General features: G+C 30.4%; 3 protein-coding genes across 4 annotated transcripts; 2 read left to right on the top strand and 1 right to left on the bottom strand.

The window, feature by feature from the left end:
* Positions 1 to 889: 889 nt before the first annotated feature.
* LOC141667161 (uncharacterized) lies at positions 890 to 5,620 on the top strand. The gene is made up of 7 exons (XM_074473548.1): positions 890 to 1,068; positions 1,167 to 1,242; positions 1,339 to 1,409; positions 1,519 to 1,655; positions 3,382 to 3,577; positions 4,541 to 4,713; positions 5,389 to 5,620. Exons 1-6 carry the CDS (start codon positions 1,066 to 1,068, stop codon positions 4,706 to 4,708), a joined length of 651 nt encoding a protein of 216 aa, XP_074329649.1. The 5' UTR covers positions 890 to 1,065; the 3' UTR covers positions 4,709 to 4,713; positions 5,389 to 5,620.
* Positions 5,621 to 6,825: 1,205 nt separating this feature from the next.
* On the top strand, positions 6,826 to 10,653 carry LOC141664098 (zinc finger CCCH domain-containing protein 15). Of its 2 annotated transcripts, XM_074469982.1 has the most exons (4): positions 6,826 to 7,169; positions 8,274 to 8,946; positions 9,684 to 10,021; positions 10,155 to 10,653. In XM_074469982.1, the coding sequence occupies exons 2-3, from the start codon at positions 8,281 to 8,283 to the stop codon at positions 9,993 to 9,995; spliced, it is 978 nt and encodes a 325-aa protein (XP_074326083.1). In that variant the 5' UTR covers positions 6,826 to 7,169; positions 8,274 to 8,280; the 3' UTR covers positions 9,996 to 10,021; positions 10,155 to 10,653. The 2 variants fall into 2 exon arrangements, with proteins under 2 accessions (XP_074326083.1, XP_074326082.1); XM_074469981.1 differs by having other exon boundaries at positions 9,684 to 10,651.
* Positions 10,654 to 22,872: 12,219 nt separating this feature from the next.
* LOC141667515 (E3 ubiquitin-protein ligase RHA2B-like) lies at positions 22,873 to 23,575 on the bottom strand. The gene has a single exon (XM_074474040.1). It carries the CDS (start codon positions 23,511 to 23,513, stop codon positions 23,013 to 23,015), a length of 501 nt encoding a protein of 166 aa, XP_074330141.1. The 5' UTR covers positions 23,514 to 23,575; the 3' UTR covers positions 22,873 to 23,012.
* Positions 23,576 to 24,994: the final 1,419 nt, after the last annotated feature.

Below are 24,994 nucleotides of genomic sequence, written 5' to 3' on the forward strand. Positions count from 1 at the left end.
TACTAACTATCAGGTTGTATATAAGCTACTACTTATCAAGATGATAAGAGTTATGTGCAATAATCATCATTATTATTGAAGAGTACTATTTCTTAGATATAAAGGTGGTTCGACTATTAAACAAGAAAGAAAAATTATACTTATCCAAATAATATATTGATATTTTATGCAGCTTTATGAATATTAAATCTATTTTTTTATTTTACCGATTCATTAAATTTTTTTGCGGATCAAAAATTTTCCTTTGGCAAAAATTAAAGTCCGTGACACACATTGTACATGTTACAAGAAAGTCCAAAAGTCTGGATAAAAAACGTGGGAAAAAATGCATTCTAAACACAAAATATCATAAATTTAACTTATTTTGATTGACTTCTATATATTAATAATAGTAGAATTTATGTTGGACGCCAACAGATTACTTACATGAGCTTTTAACTAAGATTATAAGAATTTTGAGCAAAAATAGTGATTTAACAGCCTCTTAAATTCCTTAAAAAGTTAAGAGTAACATCTAATAACTTATCAATAAAGATCCACTAACCATTCCTTATTTTGTTTTTATCAATAAAAAATTCAATTCTCCCACTTTTTTGACTCATTTTCTCTATTTTCCTTCACTTTTTGTCCAATTATTTATAGATATATTATATATTATTATAATAATAATAAGGAATGTATATAAAGATCGTTGTTGGAGTTGAAATACAAAACAATGTTTTAAATTATTGAAAATTATTATTTTATAATATATAAGTAACACACTAAGATACTGGCTCGGACTTGCTCTTCCTACATAAAACCTTATAAATTAAAATAGCTAATTAAAATATTCCGCGCAGACACAAGAAAAATAGAAAAAACAATCTCTGAACAATAAATCTACAGTAACTACGCGCAATTTACAGTAGTAAATGTAAGCTGCCAACAGTGACTCAGATTCGGAGCGTATCAATCAAGTTTCGGCGGGATAATAAAAAAATAAAAATTTATAAACCCATTCAGCTGCTAAAACCCAGTGTGTTACTATACTCGCAGTATAACCCCCAAATTTTGCTGATAAAAATGGTGAGATTTCCCCCTTTCTTCTTTAATTTAATTTTTCTAGGGTTTCATTCTTATTATATACATGTATGTATTAATCTCTCATCAATTAAATTTTACAGGATGATCCTAACGAAGAACTCGAACCTCTGTTCGATTACAGCCGCGTTCAGCCTCTCGATCTCGTTTCTTTAGACGGTTCGTTTCATCTCCTACATCAATTTAACCTATACATACATATATGTGTTTGTGTGTGATCATTGAATTTGAATTTAAATTGAATTTGAATTTTAGATGACGATGACGATTCAATTCCGATTCCTCCTAAAAAACAGAAATTATCGGAAGGAGAGAAGTCGGCGGATGTAAGCTTTATTGTTTTTCGGTATAGCTGAATGCTGGTGTTATGTTAGTTTAGCTTAATTTAAGTTGAATTGATTTTTTTAATGCGTGTACATTGTTTACGTGAATTAGGCTAATAATTTAGCTTCGAGTAAGAATGTGATTAAAATTGATGATGGCGAAGATGAGGAGGATTGGTTGCCTTCTCCGGTTAAAGTCTCAATTGATACTCTAAAGCGGGAAGAGGATTCTATGATTAAGGCTATTAGGTAATGTTTCAAACTTGGTTAATGAATATTTAAAAGGATTATCTTATCTGTTGAAACGGTTACTTTTGTTATGTTTGATTCGTTAAAACATGGTGAACCGGCATCGTTTAGGAAGATAAAGGGAAGTGATTTATTATTAAAATGGCGTTGTTTTGATCGATGAGAAGTGGTGTCTATTTGCTTTATATTACACTGTGTCAACTTGGGATCTTGAGCATTTAATGGCAGGATCTTTTAGCCAATTCCAAGGCGACATGTGGCAACCTTTTAGTCTAGGTATTGGATGATTAGAAAGTGGGAGCAGCAGGATTGAGCGTGAAACTTTCTGTTTGTTCATGTAATTAGTAACCGATTATTGAAGAAACCCAACTTTGTTCATTTTTAGTATCTATTAATTTTTTTGGTTGGTTGTGAATTCATTTTCATTGCTTCTTAAATCTATTGTATGGCTGCAAATTTGTAGATTAGGCTTGAACTCATCACTATGAGAACTTTAAAATTTAATCTACTTCAAGGTCTGATAAGTGGGGCTGGAATGATTTAATATCTTTTAGAAGCAAGATTTGGTATAAAATAGTTCATCTTTGGTTGGAAACATAAATAAGATAAGCAAACATATAATTTTTTTAACTCGATACAGTAATGAGTTGAGCACAAGCAAAGAAGAGTTTGGCTCTTTAAAGTTCATCAACTGCTCAAATATAAAGCATGCTGGGCAAATTTGTCAGTTATATATAAATATCCATAGTTATTCTGTAAAATTCTAAATGATATTCGATATGTTAAATAGAGTTTGTGTTTTCTTAAATATGTTAAGTTTAACTGATTTTTTTTACACTTCATTAAGAATTTTGATAAACTCTAATTATGCATATGAATTGTTATGATCGATAAGAGCTCGAGCTCAGTTCTGTTTGATTTTTTTTCCTTTTGTTTCTACCAGGTAAGCTTGCATTCTGATTAAAAGTTCGCCTTGATTGTCAAATTTTTTTAAACAGATGAAGTTGAACACAAGGGAATTTGTTTCGGCTTTGTTAAAATTCAAGTCGGTGATAATTGATAAATTAAATCTATAATGTGAACTCACTAGGTTTATTATGTGCTCTATTTTATTTTTTATTTTGTTTTACAGTTGTTACCTACTGTAGTCATCCCGTATCTGCTAATATTGTAAATTTATCTTATTATATCATGGAATGCTAATACAGATATGCTAAAATTAGCCTGACCCTGTAAATTATTGGTGAAGTCGGTAGTAAAGTGATTCTGTAATGTATTTCATAAATATTATGATATTGTGGGTTTTTTAATCTTCAAGTCCGTGTTTAAGTGAATCTATAATGTATAACATAATTGAAGTTTTTCTTCATTACAAGTGAACTTCTTCACCAAAGTTCTGTATCGTAGTTCACATATTTTCCGCACTATATATTATTGTTGCATTCTCTGCATTCAGCAGGCATAGTAATGATGAACTTGGAAGTTCAAGTGTTTGCACTTATTGTAGCCTCATAAGAACCTGGTTTAGATTTTGGATCTGACTATTTCTACTGTATTCTACTACTAATTCTTTTATTTTCTGATTTTAGCAGAAGTGCACTTTCGTGGTTACTTTGGTGTCAGTCATAGTCTCTTACCTATGTTTTTGTGTAGAATACATTCAGTTCTGACCTAAAAGATTTTTTTTTTCTCCAGTTTTTTTCTTACCCGGGTATTATGTTTATAGGTTGAAGAAGCAGGAGCTTTTGTCTTATGCTCAATCAGCTGAAGATATTCTGCAAAATGTTGATGAGCCTGTTAAAAAGAATTCAAACACTTCAGATAGTGCGGCAGAGCCCCAGCCAAAGCCTTCTAATGACAGAGCTAAGATAGTAATTTGTATTCAGGACAAAGATGAAGTCAAGCACTTTAGGGTCTACATGGTACATATACATTTCCGATCAAAGACTTGCCTTCCTTCTTATACTGACATGTCTTGCAGGATTGCATATAGTAGTCAGTTGTTTCCATGTTATTAGCTTGAACGATGTGATTGTCTGATATTGACTTGAAGTCTCCGAGTCTACATTTTCTGTGAATTATGAAATGGCCTATAGGTTTTTTAAGTAAAAAACTCATGACATAATTTAGGTCATTAATACGACAATGAGATCACTATCTTTGTATCGCATGGACCTTGCTGAACAACAATTTGCGACTTTAACACATCTGTATCCTCCATGTGTTCGGAGTGGGACAAATACAGACTACTTAGTACTGTTATAACTTATATGTATTCATTTATCTACTTGTACTCATTGTTATGATAGCATTGCCCAGGGGTTGACATGGCATCTTGATGCTAAAAAAACACCTCACCATTTTTGGATGCCATTTGATCTGGCCAGATCTATTTTACCCTTCCCCGATCCAACATTTGGACAAGTTAATGTATTCCATATCTAATATTAACATATACTATATATAACTATATAACAATTATGCTTTCATGATTTAACCATTGAAAATGATATGTAATATATAGTATATTTGGATTATGTGATATTATATCTAAATATATGTGCCAAATACTAAAACGTCGATGACAACTAAGCTATGTAACATATAAACATACATGAATTTGTATATATATGTTTGACAATATAAATATAATGCATGTACACTATAGCCATTGGTTGGCTTATCGTCATGGTGTCTTGTCGCTCCTTACAAAGGCAGTGGCGCCATCACGCTTGGCGCTGTGACGACAATGCATGTACTTGTCGGTTATATACTATGTTTTGTTGATACGGTAAATTGCAAGTTGTAAAACCTGTATACTGTCACGTTGTTGCAAATAATGTATCTATGAACAATTTATAATCTTATTTCATACATGTATACAGGATGATAAGTTTGAAAAACTTCTTAAGATGTATGCTGACAAGGTAAAGCTTGACGTAAAAACAATAGCTTTCTCTTTTGATGGTGATAAAATTAGCCCAACAGCTACCCCTGCAGACCTTGGGATGGAAGACGAGGACATTGTCGAGGTGCATATGAAGGCAAGATGATCCAGGTAATGCTAACTGTGTCATATCCTGTGTATATATGTCTTATGGGTTAGCTGTTATTATTATTCATTTTTTTTTGTAATCCCTTCCCTGGCCTATCTTCAAGATAAAAATGAATAGAGGATCATTCTGTATTAGCCAAAAAGGGCCTTTAAGTCATATCCAGATCGGTTTATCTTGTTACTAAATCAGTTCCAATGTAACATTCAGTATTTAACTATTTATTGACTACTTTTACACTATGTTGTGTATGCAATCTCATTAGTTTCCTTTTCTTGTTTCATCTAAGCAAGTCAATAAACGACTCCTTTAATATGTGTCCTGTTTTATTTGCCAGTATTAAAGGATTGTTTGCTTAGAGATTATTGGTGGTGGATTAACATGCATGAACATGTATTCTGTCTACATAGATTTAGGCTTCAGAGTGCTGACTTTTTATAACTCAAAAGGTGACAATTTTTAGTATGTTTACCTGGATTTTTATTTTGCACCATAGAAGAACCGTGTCGGATATTTGGACATTGAGCACTTCATTTCATTTTAAGTGTAATCATGCAAATTCTGTCTGTATAGATACTTTTAACTATTCCATTTAAGTTGGTATCAAATGTTTTAAATTATATATAATTTCTTACCTTTTACAAGTCCGGTATTGGTAACATCTAAATTCTCTGTTTCAGGATACCAGATAAGTTGGAGGTGTAGCAAATTTGGTTTACTTCCTCCCTATCTTTTTCTCCTCCGTTCTCTGTTGCAACTCTTTTCAAGACATTAAATGTCTCTCTGTTGCTCATTTTTGGCTTTCAATTGAACAGTGACAGTGTTTCTTGTGAAGTGTACAAGGATTAAAATCCATTACTATTAAACATACAAATATGGACCAATTTTTTTGGTTTTTGACTTTTTTCTTTAGCAATATTTTACTCAAATTATTATAGATTTAGGATTACTATTAAATTATGGTTAGTGATACTGTTTTAACCAGGTGATCTACGTTGTTGCTTTCATAATTGGACATGTGAAGGTGATGAATCAACTTATTTAACAAACATGAATCATGAGCCAAGTGCTAACTACCACCAAACAAATTATAGCCTTTTAGGTATGGTTTTAGTGAAGATCCATTTAAGTTGTTAATTACAAGTAGTAATACTGAAGCAAACCACATTCGTGCGTTGCTTCTCTATTACAATAGCTAGTTCATAGCCAGATCTGGTTTTTTTTTGGACAATCAAAGCTCCTCTGTAAGAATTATGGGAGTAAAATTTATCATAAATTATTACATGTAGATTTAATAAACTAAAATGGTATTGTAGAAGATAATTGTTACTTTTGTTGGATTTGAGGTTTATAAACTGTATTACTAGTAACAGTGTTACAGATTTCGGAAATCGGAACTATTTGGTTGAGATACCGATTTACGATTTATCGGACGATTTTTAAAAAATCGGATGATTAATTGGCGATTTATCGGAAATCGGACAAATATTTTTGACCGATTTTTGAGCGATTTATCGACAATTTTTGAAAAAATCTGCCGATTTCTATAACAGAGGTACTACTAGTAGTTTTTGTGTAAATCACCAAATAAAAAGGCCTTAACGTTAAAAGAAATTCAAAGTACTCTTACTCCTAAACTTTAAACTTTTATAGGTAATAATTTTCTTTGTCTGTAATCTATATTTTTCTATTTCATAATTACTTTAATTATTTTTTAATATTTTTAGTTACAACTCCCCTTTTTTTAAAACTTCATTTTCTCCTCATCCTTCACAGATACAACCAATACAAGCGGACCTAGGTAGGCCTTGCTTAGCTATGCTAAACATTTCCCGCCAAAACCACATTACTCTACAACAAAACGAACGGACTAAAATGCTTCAGTGAAGGGTCCCACATCCAATCCAACGTCCAGAAATCAACCTTTCCAAATTAGTTACACTTGCAAAGCAACCAAATAAATCTAGACCAAACTACCCTTGTAAACAGAGGCATGAGCAACGACTACCAAATTAATTCGCGAGGGCAATTCCAGTAATTTTCGAGACCACTCCGTTAAAGCTCTGCCAACGACATTCGCTTCATTTATAGTTGCGCGTGTATATATATATACACAGGGAGAGAAATATACTTGAGTGCTTGCTCCTTGCAAGTATAAACCCTTGCCAGAAGCCTGTTTCTGAACATTTCTTACCTCACTCACTCTCTCTCTCTAACTCTGTCTCCACCTCTCTCTCTCTCTCTCTCTCTCTCTCTCTCTCTCTCTCTCTCTCTCTCTCTCTCTCTCTCTCTCTCTTCTCTCTCTCTCTCTCTCTAACTCTCTCTCTCTCTCTCTCTCTCTCTCTCTAACTCTCTCTCCCTCTATCTCTCCCTCTATCTCTCCCTCTATCTCCTTACATATAAAATAATACTCTACAAGTTAGGGTTAAACTACGATACCAAAGAGCGTCACCGACTTCAGGTAATTCGATCGAACTTGCTCATTTATCTGCGTAATTCTTATCTGATTGAGCAATTTGATGATTAGTATTCATCTGATCGAGCTTGTGCTTTACGAATTGATCGATTTCATATTAAAGCTCTATCCGTTCTATATCTGTTTCATTGTAATCTCTCCTGCGTAGAATATTTGTTCTTTATTTAGCTGGATATGCAATTATATGATCTACAATTTGTGTTATAAGCACAAATTTCACTAATTATGACACACTGCGCACACTTGAGTGTCATTATTGTAAACGTTCCTGTAAGTTCGCTCAATCGTGACTTTTTTATCTTCGATAATTTGATCAGTGGATTATATTGAGTATGTACGTGCTTTACTTACATGAATTTTGTACTAATTGCAGAGACTTGATGAATAATGCATTAGGTTTTTGATTTGATATGTGATACAGAGTATATACACGCTTTACTGCTTCAATTTTGTTTTAGTTGCAGTGATCTGCATGGTTTCTTTCTGATTAAGCAATTTGATGATTATTTTTCATCTGATCGAGCTTGTTTTCGTACTATATAAGCTAAGAATTGATCTATTTGTTCCTCATGTCTATCTCACTATTTTCTCTCCTGCAAAGGTTTATTTGTTCTTCGTCGACTTGATATTCAAGTATTAGGCATAATCCAAACTTAATTCCTTCATCAGTTCATGCTATAGACGACCAACTTTCACCAATTATTGCACACTTAAATGTAATTATTGTTTGTGCATAATTTACATTTCTTGTAAGTGATTGCTCGATCATTACTTTTTCTCATCCTCTCTAATATGATTATTGAATTATATTTTGTACATACACGTTTCACTTGCTTGAACTCTGTACTAGTTGCAGAGATATGATGAATTATGTTCAATATATGTAATTTGATTGTTGCAGAGATTCAGTAGGTAATTTTTTACTTAGTTTCCTTCTAGTTGCAGAGATTTAGTAGATAATGTATGTTGTTTGTGAATTGATTAGTGATATGGAGAGTATATGTGTGCTTAATTGCTTGAATTTTGTTCTAGCTGCAAAAAATGATGACTGATGTATGAAGTTAATCAATAAACTGTGATTTTCTGCAGAATCAAGATGCAGAAAGATAAGCCAGCAAGCCACTGCAGATTTCACGAGCATCCATCACTCTGTTCTCCCTACTTCTGTAAATCAGAGGGCTACGATTACGCCTCACTTTATCCGGATCTCAGTTCACCTGTTCAATTTTCATCGTACGCACCTGGCTCCGTTGATTATAGTTATCCATCTCCGTACTTGTTCACTGATCAGCAGGAGGACTTAAAGGAGCAGAAGAGTTGGTGCCTCTCCCGCCTTTGTGAAACAACTAAAGAAGCAGAAGCTCTCCGTCAAGAGAACATCAATCTCCAAATTGCTAACAATGAACTGAACAAGCAATATAACAATCTGTTAATGCTTCAGTCGTCTTCTACTCTCCAGAACTCCCATGTTCCTCCGCTTCATCAGTATGTCAGTGCAGCGCCAACGCCTGCTACTTTCTCCTCCAATTCACTTATTGATGGTTTTGGACGTATGCGTATAGGAGGTACAGCTAAGAAGCAGGTGGTAAGGAATGAAGAGTCCAATGACAGTGAGAATCTGGATGTGAACAGAGTTTCGCTGCCAAAGAGTATTTCGGTGAGGTCTAATGGTTATTTGAAGACGGCGCAGGATGTTGGGAGTAGTAGCAGGGGAGGTGGTCGATTTCCTGTGTCGAACCGGATTAAACCGGTGAAAGCAGCGGTAATAAATTTCTACATTTCTAGTTACCTACCATAGAATCTAGATTACAGACTCACTATTAACAGAATCTGATTAGTTTTCATTCTCGATGCAATAGTAGTACCACTTCTTACAATTTTTTGAGCTGCGTAGTTTATAACAATCTGAATAGATACACCGAGTTGTTTTATAATTTAGGTTTGATAAATTTTTAGTTGCCGTAAGAAGTTGCACACGAATGTGTTGGATAGAAAGCATAGTATAGGGATAGTTTTTTAGTGTGGAACTTTTGATGGGATACAAAAGTAGGAATGAAAAAAAATTGATTATCGGATTATAGGTTTCTCCCATGTGAATTATTCCCAGATAGAGAATGTGCGGGTTATTTTTACTAGTTATTTGAGCCATCATTGAATTGTAATCATGAAGAATTTTTTTATACAGCCATTGGCAAATCGCATAAGACAGGTTCTTTGTGATAGTGTACAAGAATTTGTTGGATGAAAAGAGGATAACTCATATGAATAGTTTCTCAGTTTCAAAGTTTAGATGAGACACACAAGGTGGAGATAAGGTTGAGTGCTCACTGGTTTAATTCTAATAATCTGATTCTAGGTCTAATTCATCCTACAGTTCAGTACTTTTTGTAATTTAACCCCTTAACAGATACTGTGTTGGTTATTACTAGTTACTTAAGCCACTGTATTGTAATTATGGTGTAATAAATTATTGACATGCGATGGATTCATGATATGTAGCAAAGGGTTTATGTTCGTGGAGGGAAAAGAGAGGAGAAGCCACTTGAATTACAAGTGTATGATCAAGGAGTCACTAAAACTGAGCTTTGTAACAAATGGCAACAGACTGGAGCATGCCCGTATGGAAGTAACTGTCAGTTTGCTCATGGCATTGAGGAACTCCGTCCAGTCCTTCGCCATCCCCGTTACAAGACTGAAGTGTGCTTTATGGTCCTTAATGGCGAACCCTGCCCCTATGGCCATCGTTGCCACTTCCGCCATTCCCTTTCTGACCAGGAGAAACTTATTGCACATCAGTCTAAGGCTATATAAGGTCCGCAATGAGGCTGAAATACATGGTACGTACATAAAAATCTTATTATATTGTGTTGCTCAGGAAAAAATGAAAGATAAAGGCTTAAATTTGATAGAACAAAGAACTTGTTTATAATTCACATTATCTCTGTCTCTATGATTAAAGTGATACTGTAGTTGGCAGTGAGTAATATGAGGGCCGAATCTGGAGCTTATAAGGTTGATATACATGTTGAAGTAACTACCGGAATTTCATTTCAAGTGTATAGCTAATGTGATATGATAAGACTTTCAGCTTTCAGAGGTCACTGTATATTTTCTTTATATCAAGTGTATGTCCCGGATATGGATTAGTTGTATCCACGAGTTATCCAAAAATATATAAAAAATGTGCATCTGAAAAATGATGATTCGCGTAGTTGGAAGTTAATGCATAACTCTTGATGTAATGATGGCCTGTCATTTATCGAGCCCTTCTATTTCCATATATTTAGTTATGCCATTCCTCTCCTAAAGGATTGGAGTTCAGGCTGTAAATATTGGTGTAGGATCATATCAATGGGTTACTTGATCTCAATTCTGATTGAACTGATGAAGACAACCGAGAATAAATGGGAAGGAATGGAGCTGGACTTTGATATATACAATTTGATTTTTTTGCATTATCCAGTTCGCAATGCATATATTCGTTGTTCCTAAAAGTATTATATATTGTCTTTTTCCTGAATAAGTGTTTGATTTATACAAATGAATACTTACTGGGTCAATTTTGGAGCCGGATCTGAATATTAAAAAAGATAATTTGAGTCTAAATAAATTCTTTCGCAATTTTGCCTGGACAATGCATGATAAATAGCAGTTTGCTATTCAATTCAATTCAATAGAAATCTGATCCATGTTTGAAACAAACATAGGTTATTTGAGTAATAATCGCAGGGCCCATGTCATAAACAATTTGAATTTATGCATGTCATAAGTTAGTCTGAAAACTCGAGAATATATTTAATAAGTTTGCATATAAATAAGTAATTAAAATTTGGATTCTGAAAGGAACATGTTGTCAATCATTTTGGCACAAAATGACGCTGAGCATTGGACTAGACACTAGAATCGCGGTGACGGAACCATTTGAAAAGGTAAATGAGAGATGAAGTGGGGACATGGGGTCAGAGCATCTCCAAGAAGCTCCTGCATCAATTTCTAAGCCAAAATTTGACAAGAATGCACCAAAAACTTACTCCAACAAGCTCTGAAGTGCTCTTCAAAATTGGAAGAGCCAACATTCTTTCCACACATTTAGAGCAACTCCAAGAGCCTCTCCATGCACTCTTTTTAGTCAAAATTTGAGGAGAATTAAACTAAAAACACCTCCAACAACCTTTTTTACCTCCCTAGAATGTCAAGATCTCTAAATCTCTCCTCATTAGTGAGGAGCATCTCTTGTCTCCTCTTCTCATTTTTATCTCCTCTTCTCATTTTATATTAACATATATTGAATGCAGTGAAGTATAATCAAGAACCTGAATCCTGTTTTATTCATATTTAATAAAAAAAATAGACAAAAAAGATTGAAAGAGAATAAAACCCAGGAGGCTTGTTGGAGTGCTGCAAAAAAATGGATGTTAAATAAGTGAGAGACTATATAATAATATATTTTATGAGGAGAATGATAAGCAACTCTTATGGTTGCTATTAGGAGTCTCTTCTCTCCTCTCTTCTTTTTTTATTAGTATATAGTATCACTTTTCAAGTATTATTTAGAAATTAGATTTTTAGGTAAAAATGAAGTTGAGAAGAATTGTTGGAGTGAAAACATATATTTGTATCTTAAATCACTAGGAGCTCATTTAATAATATTTTTTATGAGAATAATGCAAGCTGACTCTTGGAGTTGGAGTTGCACTTGGGCCTTAGAAGTGAGCAGTTCGAAGAAGTTTACGAGGAGGATTTGGAAGCTGAACTGGAAGACGAAGTAATCCAACATAGTTTGGAAGACGAGAAATAGGAGTAAGAAAATATGCAGCAGAGAGAGTGTCATTTCGGTTGGGTTAAGAAAATATGCAGCAGAGAGAGTGTCATTTCGGTTGGGTTTTTAAAGTTGTCTGGTTAAAATTTGATGTTTAACTAAGTTTTGGGCTGGTAGGCTGCTAAGTTTGATCACATTAAATAAGTGCTAGTTGGGTTAAGAAGGTGATAGTGGGCTAGGGAGTAGTTTTTGAAAAGCCCAATGGGTTTCTGTCATGGTCAAAGATGTCGGCTGTGTGTAAAGGACTAAAGGATAAGCCACTGCAAGTGTACTGCTTATATATAAATGGTAGGTCAGTTAAGGTAGAACCTAAAACTTAAAGCTTGTGCAGCCAAGATGAAATGGAGAGGCTACTCTTTATAAGACTCTCTCTGTGGTGCTTCGACCTCATATCATATAGAGAGAGAGAGACAGAGAGAGATGAATAAGCGGGGAAGAGGTAGATCTGGATGAAGTCAGTTGGATGGCGTGATAGGGAAAGAATAATTAAGAAGTAATTTCTTTATATAAGGGAAATTACAAACATCGTCATTTTCTTTCCTATTCCGCCCATCCCATTGATTTCATCTGCTTCCTCCCCTTCCCCTTGTTCTTATTTATATGCGGCTCTTTTGCTTCCAGATCTTCGCTAGCGTCTTTCATTTGTTATCTTTTTGGTTTATTAATATTTCGATCTCTTGTTATAAATTTATAGTTTGCTATTCTGATATGCTATGATATAATAATAGAAACAAGGCATCACTTAGTTGCTCAAACAGGGGATACTTATCCTGACAGATTCAATAGCAAATTTAAGAATTTATGATTATGTCTAGTGATTCAGGATTTGTTACTTAAATATGATTTATCTTGATCTATATGATTGCAGGCTATTATGTGAGTTCAAAAAATTTATCACCTTTATCTACGATTAAAAAAATTTAATAATAATAGAAACAAGAACTAAACCCAAAATTGACCTATGATGTCCAGAAGCAATAATAACCCTACTGTAACGCATAACTTTTGACATTAGAACTAAAAAATCGTTACCTAAAAATAGTATGTTAAAATTTTCAACTGAGCTGGGACTCAAAGTCTTAATTCCGGCCAGCCCGGACTCCTTTTTTTTTCGAGATTTCCACCGACAATTGTCATTTGTCGCGGAGCTAGGGTTACCTATCCTTGAGTTAAAAGGCCCAGTTGGCACTCGGCGGCCCCTACGAATACGTGGGCCTTAATTGAATCATAGGCCCAAATACAAATGAGAACATCATGCGGATGGATGTAAAAGGGAGAAGGAAAAAGAAAAGATAAGACAAGTCTTAGTGCTCTAAAAAACTTTATTTTTAGAGTAAATTGCACGAGGTTTACGAATCGTGCAACCCGTGTGCTTCTAATTTAAAAATAGTAAAATATCTATTATCTATTACTTATTATATAAAAACAAAACATTAAAATTTTTGATATGATTGCTGTTTTTTAGTACATGCTGATTTTATCAAATTATCCGTACTTATAAATTATATATTATCAAATTACCTTTAATTATAAATTTAAAAATAGATTTTTCCTCTTTTAATTTCATACCATATATTTTCTTCTCCGACACAAATTTCTATCCCGTAAACAAACCCATCTCTCGAAAATAATTGTCTGTCTAGAATTAAGATTATAACTTTTTTTTGTGGGAAGATATAAGATTATAATTTAATTGAAGAGATATCCCATAAAATCTAAATTCAAAGGCACGGATTTTGATAACTAGCACCAATATTGATATTTACACTATCCGCGAGATTAGGCCCGTCAATAGATCGGATTTGGATCGGATCGGCCTAAATTCATATCCATATCTTTTTATTTTTTCGAATTCGGATTCGGATCAGATCGGCTCTGGATTTTTTATAGGCCGATACATATCCGGATCCGTTCGGATCACAGATTTCGGATCGAATATCCGCTCCATTTATGTATATTTATTTTTTTAACTTCAGTTATTACAAAATCTTTTTAAAACTAACAATTTCGAAAAATATAAAAGTACAAATAGAATATAACGAAGTCCAAAGATAAATTATGAACTAAAATTCGCTTTTTGAAATAAACATAATATTGGGTTGTACAGTATTTTAATTCTAACAATGAAAAAAATTGATGCTGCAAAATGAAAGTGGTATATGAATTGAGAGTTGGGTTATGCGGCTCTAAAAGGTAAAAGAACTAGGATTATAGAAATGGACTGGACTATAAAGATCGAACCGAACGAAATATAGATAATGGGACTTGACTCGAGGATAACAGGACTTGGCTTGATGATAACGGGACTTGACATATAAATAAAAGTGTTATATGAAATGAGACTTGGGTTATGCGGCTTTAAAAGGTAAAAGAACCAGAATTATAGAAATGGACTAGATCATAAAGACTGAATCAAACGAAATATAGATAATGGGACTCCACTCGAGAATAATACATTTAAAATTAGAATTATTATAAAATATTTTTTATTACATTATATATATATACCGGATCGGGTTATTAACGGATCAGATCGACCTAAATCCATATCCACTCCATTTATAATCGAATTTTTCTTATCAGATCGGATCTCGGATCGGATTTTTAATAGGTCGATCCATATCCACTAAAATGGCCTCGGATCGGGTCAGATCGGATTTTCGCTCCATTGACAGGCCTACGCGGGATTACATTACAAGAAGATTTATCTAAGCATAATGAAAGAATCAATAATTAACAATATTATTATATTACTTTTAAAAAATATAGGTACACGCTGATTTTATCAAATTACCCGTACTTATAAATTATATATTATCTAATTACCCTTAATTATAAATTTAAAAATAGATTTTTCCTCTTTTAATTTCATACCATATACTTTCTTCTCCGACACAAATTTCTATCCCGCAAACAAACCCATCTCTCAAAAATAATTGTTCGTCTCTTATAATTTTTTTGGGGGAAGATATGAGATTATAATTTAATTGAATAAATATCCAGAAAATCTAAATTCAAAGGCACGAATTTTGATAACTAGCACCAATATTGATATTTACACTATCTGCGGGGTTAAATTATTGAAGATTTATCTAAGCATAATGAAAGAATCAATTATTAACAATATTATTATATTACTTTTAAAAACTATATATATTATTATATTATCTATCTATCTGTATCTATTTATTTATTACTATTATATAAAAGAAAAAATATTAAAAAAATTGATAGGGTACATATTTTTTAGTATACACTGATTTTACGTAATTGCCTTTATAATTTTAATAAATAATGTAAATCAAAAGAACCAATTGGTACGTAATTTTTATTGTGTGTCACCCAATATAAATTATTATCCTTTCAATAAACATATTCGTATTTCCATATAGAAATTGAATAGAAATTGACCTTTCTTACACATGAGAACATGACGAGTTAGATGTACATATTGTAAATTCCTTATTGCGTGGATATAATTTATTCATGTTAATCAAGGGATGGGATGATACAAAACCTGGATCCATCAACAGTAAGCCCATACGATGTCAACAGTCCAAAATAATTAATGAGCCCAAAAAGTATCAGAACAATTTTACAATTTTGCGGAGCGCGAATGCCAAAACCACCCACATTGTTAAAATAGTTATAAATAAGAATTGTGGTTTGGTTACATACCTATTATAATCCGTACCTATTTTTTTGGAAACGGACTAAAATAAAAATAATATATATTATTACTAAAATTATTGATTATGCGTTTTGATTTAACTGAAACACAATTAAAATAAAAATATAATTCGACCTGTTAAAATAAAATTATATATCCTATTAATTTGGACTAAAACAAAATTATTAGTGGTGTAAAAAAATTAAAATCAAACTAAAAATAATTAATTAGATTTGGTTGTTTAATGTTCCTCGGGTTAAAACACGATAACGTAAACTATTGATCCGAGATAGATAAAATAAAATTAACGTTGGACTAAACATAATCTGTATACTATGATGTGAACTAAAACTTAAAATTTTAAAACTAATTCTATAATATTAGAAAAAGAGATTTGTGTATTATATGGATTTTAAGCTATTATAATAAATGAAGTATTGAAAATTTTAGTATGATGCATATTTTTTGGTACACGCTAATTTTATCAAAATATCATTTCTTTAAAATTACCTTTACTTTATATATTATATTTATATACCGTAAAAATCCCTAATATATATGGTCACATGATTAGTAGGATTATCAACTTTTGATAGCAGCAATTAGTAGATGCTGGTGCTTAAAGATGCCCAACTAGCTTTTTACGATGACCGTGAGATTTTGGGTGGTCAAATTTTTAATATTAAAAGTTTGATAGTTGGGTATTTACTGAAATTACTTAAATATTATGACTAATTTATATAATATTGAATTAATTAAGATCAACTAATATTATTAAATTTGAAACCCCAAATTCTTATACATTTATCCGTCTATATTTATTCCATTAAAATAAAACATTGAAAATTTTATTGTTAGTACCCCGAAATCAAAGAAAAACACTACACAATATTCATTCAGCTTTAACAAAATTATACTATTAATCCCGGTTAAAATAAAATAAACTAAAAAAAATAGTTAAATTTGGTTGGTGTTACAGGACTCGTGTTAAAACGCAATAATGTAAATTATTTATTAGTGTTAAAACAAAATTAATATGGAACTACACATAATTCGTATAATATAACCTAAACTAAAACTTTAAATTTTAAAAAATAATTATATAATATTAAAAAGATATTCGTATATCACACCGATAATATTGAAAGTTTTGGTAAATTACCTATTTTTTGATATACGCATAATTTATCTAATTTTCTTTACTTAATTTTTTTTTGTAAATTAGATTTAAAATAGAATACAATGACATATAAGTAGATAAGTAGAATTGCAAAAAGAATTAAGCCCTTAGTCCCGAATTTTAAAATTGAAGTAAAATAAGTGTAACGTAAATAAAGTAGTTTTATTTTCATCGATAACATTGAAAGTTTTGGTACGGTACCTGTTTTTTGGTACACGCTAAATATATCTAATTACCCTTATTTACTATTATATAAAAGACGAAATATTGAAAGTTTTGGTACAGTACCTGTTTTCTGGTACATGCTGAATTTACTAGAGTACCCTTACTCATATTTTTTTATAAGTTTAGATTAATTTATACATGCTAAATTTATCGAATTATTCTTACTTATATTCTTTTATTATAATTTTAGATTAATATTTAATATTAAAAAATGTTGGCAAGGAGCACGACATAGCGATGTTCGGGTGTGCTAATTTTGTGTAATAGAGTTTTATTATATTAATAACCATAATATGTATCATCTATTCTATTATATCAAAACCTAATTATTAGAGTTAGACCCGAGAGCTGCCTCAGTTGGTTAAGGAGGGTTCGAATCCCACTAGAGAAGAATTTATAGAAGAATTTATGATTATGCCTAATGAGCTACATCATGTCGCTTAAATGTGGTTTACCTTGGTTCACGTTAGCCCGTAAGGTTTACTCTGTGCGCACCCGAAGGGTAGCGGCTGCGGGTTACCTGCGATTAAAAAAAATTATTAGAGTTAGATTTTCATCATTTTTTGATAAATATAATATAATATTATTAATAACAATTAATCAAGTACCTTTTTAAAATTTAAATAGGAGTATCAATTAACTTTGTCGAGTAAAACACATTAACTTTTATAATTCTTATTAATAACACATCTTCTTCTTCCAAAATATCACGAGCAACAATAACCAATCAACTAAGTTTTTTAATTAAAATTCAAATTATCTTTTTCAACTAAAATATGTCACTTTTTTCAATTTAATTCAACTAAAACATTTCATTCTCCAAAAATCCGGGCAAGTAGGGTATAACACATTATTTTCTCTAACTAAACCCTAATAAATCATATACATATAATCTATTACTATTATATAAAAGACGAAATATTAAATTTTTTAGCATAATACCTATTTTTTGGTACACGCTGAATTTACAGGAGTAGCCTTACTCATATTTTTTATAAATTTAGATTAATATATACATGTTAAATTTATCGAATTATCCTTACTTTTTTATCGTAGATAACCCGTAGTCGTTATTGTTTGGGTGCGCATTGGCTAAACTCCTTACTTATATTCTTTTATTATAATTTTAAATTAAAAATTTTTGACAAGGAGCATGACATAGCAATGTTCGGGACATAGCAATGTTCGGGTGTGCTAATCTTTTGTACTAGAGTTTTATTATATTAATAACCATAATTTGTACCATCTATTCTATTATATCAAAACCTAATTATAAGAGTTAGATTTTTGTCATTTTTTGTTAATTATATTATAATATTATTAATAACAATTAATCAAGTACTTTTTAACTTAAATAAGAGTATCAATTAACTTTGTCGACTAAAACACATTACTTTTATAATTATTATTAATAACACATATTCTTCTTCGAAAATATCACGAGCAACAATAACTAATCAACTAAATTTTTTAATTAAAATTCAAATTATCTTTTTCAACTAAAATATGTCACTTTTTTCAATTTAATTCAACTAAAACATTTCATTCTCCGAAAATCAGGGCAAGTAGAGTAGAACACATTAATTTCTCTAACTAAACCCTCATAAGGCATACATATATAATCTATTACTCCTATATAAAAGACGAAACATTAAATTTTTTGGTATAGTACCTATTTTTGGGTACACGCTGAATTTACCGGAGTACCCTTACTCATATTTTTTTATAAGTTTAGATTAATATATACATGCTAAATTTATCGAATTATCCTTACTTATATTTTTTTATTATAATTTTAGATTAATATTTAATATTAAAATTTTTTGGCAAGGAGCACGACATAGCGATGTTCGGGTGTGCTAATCTTGTGTAATAGAGTTTTATTATATTAATAACCATAATTTGTACCATCTATTCTATTATATCAAATCCTAATTATAAGAGTTAGATTTTCGTCATTTTTTTGTTAATTATAATATAGTATTATTAATAACAATTAATCAAGTACTTTTTTTAACTTGAATAAGAGTATCAATTAACTTTGTCGACTAAAACACATTAACTTTTATAATTATTATTAATAACACATCTTCTTCTTCGAAAATATCACGAGCAACAATAACTAATCAACTAAATTTTTTAATTAAACTTCAAATTATCTTTTTCAACTAAAATATGTCATTTTTTTCAATTTAATTCAACTAAAACATTTCATTCTCAAAAAATCAGGGCAAGTAGAGTAGAACACATTAATTTCTCTAACTAAACCCTGATAAGGCATGCCAATATAATATGAAAATAATGAAAAATTTGATCGTCGATACCTACGTATTCGTTAAAATTACCGGATTACCCTTACTTGTATTTTTTATTAGTTTAAATTAATCAGAACATGCTAAATTTATCGAATTACCATAATCATATTCTTTTTATAAGTTTAAATCAATATTTAATATTATAAGAATTTTGATATTCTCTCAATACTTTATAAAATTGCTTAATTTCCCACAATTAGTTAATTTTTTATTTTGACTTAATTATCCTATATAATATTATCGCTAAAATTTATGAAACCTCTGAAACAATTATATATATATATATATATATATATATATATATATCCGGACACATTATGTGAGTAATGTGTGTTTGAGTATATATAGACATCTTTTAGGTCAGTAATAGTGGGTGTGTTTGAGTAGATATAGACGTCGTTCGAATTAAAACAAAATATAAATACTACTGACGCTGTCGAAACAGTTAGATTATTAAATCGGGCAAAAAGAAATTAAATTAAAAATTATTCGTTGGTCGATATAATGACATTGGACTTAAAAACAATTTATTACTTGCTTTTTAACAACTATAATAATACAATATTAATATAAAAATAATAAAATAACAGGTATTAAAAACAATCGTGCATCGCACGGGTTTTAGGCTAGTATACCTAAATTATAAAAATGATGTATTTTGCGTTTAATCATTATAATATTCCGTAATTTTTAGAATAATAATAAAAATAGGATATTAGAAAAAAAAGGATTAAAATTAGATAAAGATTAGGATATTAGAATTAGATTTTGATTAATGGGCTTAAAATTTGGATCAAATTCTAATATGGATAACTTATAGTTTAATATATAGGATTTTGTATCGTTATATATACACCATATTTGTATTTCTCATTTTTTAATAACAAAATTCTCATGGCTCTTTTCAGCATAAATCAACAGTCTTTTAAAATTCGTAGAAAATTCATCATAAGTCAGAATTCGTTGATTCTGAACTTTTCGGAAAGATCTTTTCGTTCTCTACAACTTTCGTGTTTCTTATTTTCAAGAAAATATCGTTTAGAGAGTCAATAAGTCTAAATTCAGATCTGGTCAGATTTTGAAGTAAGTTTTCGATCGATTTTGCTTTTGTTAGTGATTTCAAAATTGTGTTTTGTGCGTTTATATTTGATTATCAAAATTTGGGTTAAGTGATTAAATATTTGAAAAATATTATGTGTTACAATATATATATTGTTGTATATGTGTGGGGTCTAGACGATAATTTTGGATTTCTGATTTATGTTATGGTTTGTAAAAATATCGAATAAGAACTTAGGACCGCAGTCACCGGATTGTAGTGTCAGTTTTCCGAAAATCTAGGACCGTTATCACCAGGTTGTAATGGTCGTGGTCTGAATTATCGATTTTGAATTATTATTTATTATGTGTTATGTGTATTGTGTGTATCAAATAAGAATAAGAATAAAAATATGTATCGAAGGTTTTTGTTTCGTATATCGTATTGTATAGATTATCGAATATTGTTATAAGTGTATGTGTAAATCGATTGTTTTCTTAGTGGGCTTCGTAGCTCATTACTTACAATTTCAGGTTTCGGGTAAGAGTTCGATTTATATAACATTCAAGTTCAAGGATTTAGTATCGAAGTAATTTGACTTTTGGACTTCCGCTTTTAGCTGCACTTTTGTAATAGTACCTTTGTAATAGAATTTTGGATTAAATATTATATTATATTTTAATTTTGATTTTAGAATTAATAATTCAGAAGTGCGGGCTGTTACGATCATTAACTATTTTTTTAACATCATTCTGTTAGGGAGGGCACTTTCGAAATGTAGGATTTGTATCTGAACATTTGAAATGGGGGAACTTGTGAAATGTGTACTTAAAATTTGTAAATCAGCGCAAAATGTTTCGTATCGCGTTTTTGTGTAAAATTAAATTTTAGTATAAATAAATTTAAATAAATAAACAAATAAAATTATAAGATTTTCAAATAAATACTTTACAAGATATATTAAATATAAATATTTATATTACATTTTTATACAATATTATAATATCACGTATTATTTTATAAATAAATATGCATATTTTTTAAATTATACATATATTAACTATAAATATTAATAATTAATTAATTATTTGTATATACAGTAAAATAAAATCGACACTAAATATTAGACGTGTAGTTTCATGTTCATGTAAGATTAGGTAAACACAAATCGTGTTGTTCCGTGTCTCGTATTTCGTGTCGTGTAATAAATTGATTGGTCTAATATTTTATTTATTTATATATAGCATATATTTTATCCAAATTTTTGATAGTCATGATACTGATGATCAATGAAATAAGAACCGTTATATATTGAAAAAAATATATAATACAAAAGACATAATTCGTAACCGCCTCTTTTCTTCCTTTTCTGGATTAAAAATTATTCAAGATAGAAGTCGAAATAAAATCAAATGAAAACTGTTAAATCATTTTTGTATTTTCTGTTTCAACTTCCAATTGATTTTTTAAATATCACCTCGAATTAATATATATATTTTTAAAGAGTTCATTTGCAAGTTACGAGTTTTTTATTTTAATTCAAACTTAGGTACATAAATTGCACATTTTCGAATATTCAGCTACACATCTTACGTTATTAAAAAAAATTGTCACACTATTTGATTATTCGGAATAGATTACCGAACCACATAAATTAATTACTAATCTTTTGTAAATTAAAATGAGTTGAGATAAATGAACAAAAGTATCTGATTTGATTTTATGTTATGAGTTTTAGATGAAAAGACTCTATAAAAATGTATTGAAAGGGGGTAATGTGACAAATATTTAGGAACAATTTTGTTTTTACAAATATGACAACTATATATGACTTGGAAGGAATATCAAAGTAATTAAAATAATATGGTCTTGGTCGGTGATCCCTAAATGACAACCCGGTGGATTCTGAGATTTCATATAGACTTTCATTCTAATGGAAAGCTGAGGCTCTAGATACGGAATTTAGATGGTCTCAGTCTTTCTTCTTCCCCGTTAAAAGCAGAACAACTACATATGATAGTAACAGCAAATTCAATGTAAAATATAAAAAAACTATAAATATTGCTATAATTTGGTATTTAAAATATCTTTGAGTGATAAAATAAAATTTATAATCCAATGCTAGATTCATCACCATTTACCTCTCATACGAGAGAAATAAGTAATAGATCAAAGTTACTTCTCAAAAAATAAAAAAAGTAATAGATCAAAGTTGTTTTCTGAATCAAGCAGGTAACGTAGGCAATTCAACATGTAATTTTGTAAAGTTAATCCGTTAACAAAGGTGTTAAACAGCGCCCTTGGCAAAAAATTACACAGCCTTAGACATTAGATTCTGGAGTAATTTACATTAGGAACAGTAAAAAGTGAAGTAATTTACACAGCCAAAAACAGTAAAAAGGGGAGTAATTTACACTAGTTGGAGAGAAGATAACCCCAATACAAAAAACTTGCAACCTGCAATAACTAAAACTAAAGTTGTACTTAATTTGCAAATTTACAAAACCAACCCCTTTACTCTCGGTAAAAAAGACGAAAGCACAGGGTTAAAAATTACAAAGACTAACTTTACATTATACACTAGGTCAAAGCGAACCATGTTAAGAGATCGTCACCCACGCGCTTCTCTTTCAAACCCACGCGCTCACCGGAAACTTCCAACGGCGACCTACACAACGGACAGTTAAAATTGAGATGATCCAACCACCCATCAAAGCACTCTTTATGAAACACGTGGCAGCATGCTAACTTGCGCACATGATCACCTTTACTAAACCGGTTCAAGCAAACTATGCAATCCGAACCGGACACACCTTCATCATCTTTATTACCACTATACGTGTAAGAAAAAAGCCGGTTTATGTTGAGTTGCTCGGCAAGGACTGCTAAACCGGCTAAACTTGAACCGATGGAGTTCACTCCATTATTAGCATGCACCACCTCGTTTTGTGAAGGAGAAAAAGAGTGTAGGATAGTGGAGGAAAGGGAACGAAGATAACTTACGCAGTTGGCGATGAGTATAACTAGTAGGATCGGAAGTGATTCAGATGAGACGTTGGTTAGCTCGTTTTGTAAACCCATGTTTGCAGTTCTTGTTTTCTTAGGCTTACGAGATTACTACGTTGGTTGTGTTTGCTTAAATACCAAACGAGAGGGTAATTATAGTAACACGTACGAGTAATACTCTTTTTATAATACCACAAATAAAAATGAAGTACATTAAAACCTCGTTAAATTAATAACCTCTTTAAATTATTAATTTTTTGTAACCCCAAGTTGGACCCTTTATCCTAAATTAATAATTCGATAAATTTATAAGTTGATATTTTTTATTAATGCATATAAGTCTCATATAATAAATAAATTAATAATTGCATATTACATCAAAATTATAAATTTCTATGATATAGTAAGTCTCTATTGTAACCTGTTTTTTTTAAAATTGACATTATCTTATACTTCATCTTGAATCTTTCTTAATGCATTATATAAGTCTGGCGTACTATGTTTGTATTGCAAGTGAAAATTATGTAATGTAATTGGTATTTTAAGGACATATTTTCGTGAGATTTACTCCAATTGTGTACTGTCATCTTCATCAACTTCATCTTCTTTCTTATTTCCCAGCTAATAATTTGTTCATCATCTAACAATTTACTTAAATTCATAAATATTTTTTAATGTTATTATAAGTATTCAATAGATGAAAATAAATTATTATTCTTAGAATTGTATATGTTATAAAATTTTAAATAATATATCTCGATAAATTAATAAATTATTAATATATCGATAAATTAATAAATTATAATAAATTATTAATTTATCGATATATTAATATTTCGATTAATTAATAATTTTTCATGGTCCCAAAGGTATTAATTTGTCGAGGTTTTAATGTATAGGACGTGTAAACAAGTCAAAGGTTTTTATTTAAACGAAAATAACTCATGTAAATTAAGTTTTAATTTGAATGAGATTTCTATATTCATATAAATATGTTAAAAATAATTAAAGTTTCCAATTTTTGTGTCAATTTACATAAACTTTCGTATTCTATCTGTAAATGTAACACTATTCTTATTTAAAATAATACTCGTTTTATGAGATTGCGAGAGATTAACTTCAAATGGAAGTTAATTTGAATTATAAATTCCAGTTTATTATTTTATCATAGCAACACAAGTTTTATCAATAGTTTATTACCAAACCAACTTAAGAAACTATAAATAAGTCTCAAGTGTTAATATTAAACTTCATTTTAATTTCTGAATTATAGGAAGTCTAAGAGATTGAGTAGTAAGTACTGTGTTTTAAATGTCGGTGATTAATCGGGATTTCTCAGCAGTTAATTATTATTCGATTAAAAATTGACTGATTAAGCAAAAAATTGGGTCACAAATTATTTTTTACGAAATTCAGTCAAAAATCGGCAAAAATCAATTAATCAGTAATTTTTTTAAATTATTTAGAAAAATAAAACAAAAAAATGTAAAAATTTTAAGAAAAAATATTGTTCTCATATACATAATTACTATTTTAAATGCTTAAATACCGAACTT

The sequence above is a fragment of the Apium graveolens genome, chromosome 6, assembly GCF_009905375.1.
Source record: "Apium graveolens cultivar Ventura chromosome 6, ASM990537v1, whole genome shotgun sequence".
Taxonomy (NCBI): Eukaryota; Viridiplantae; Streptophyta; class Magnoliopsida; order Apiales; family Apiaceae; genus Apium; species Apium graveolens.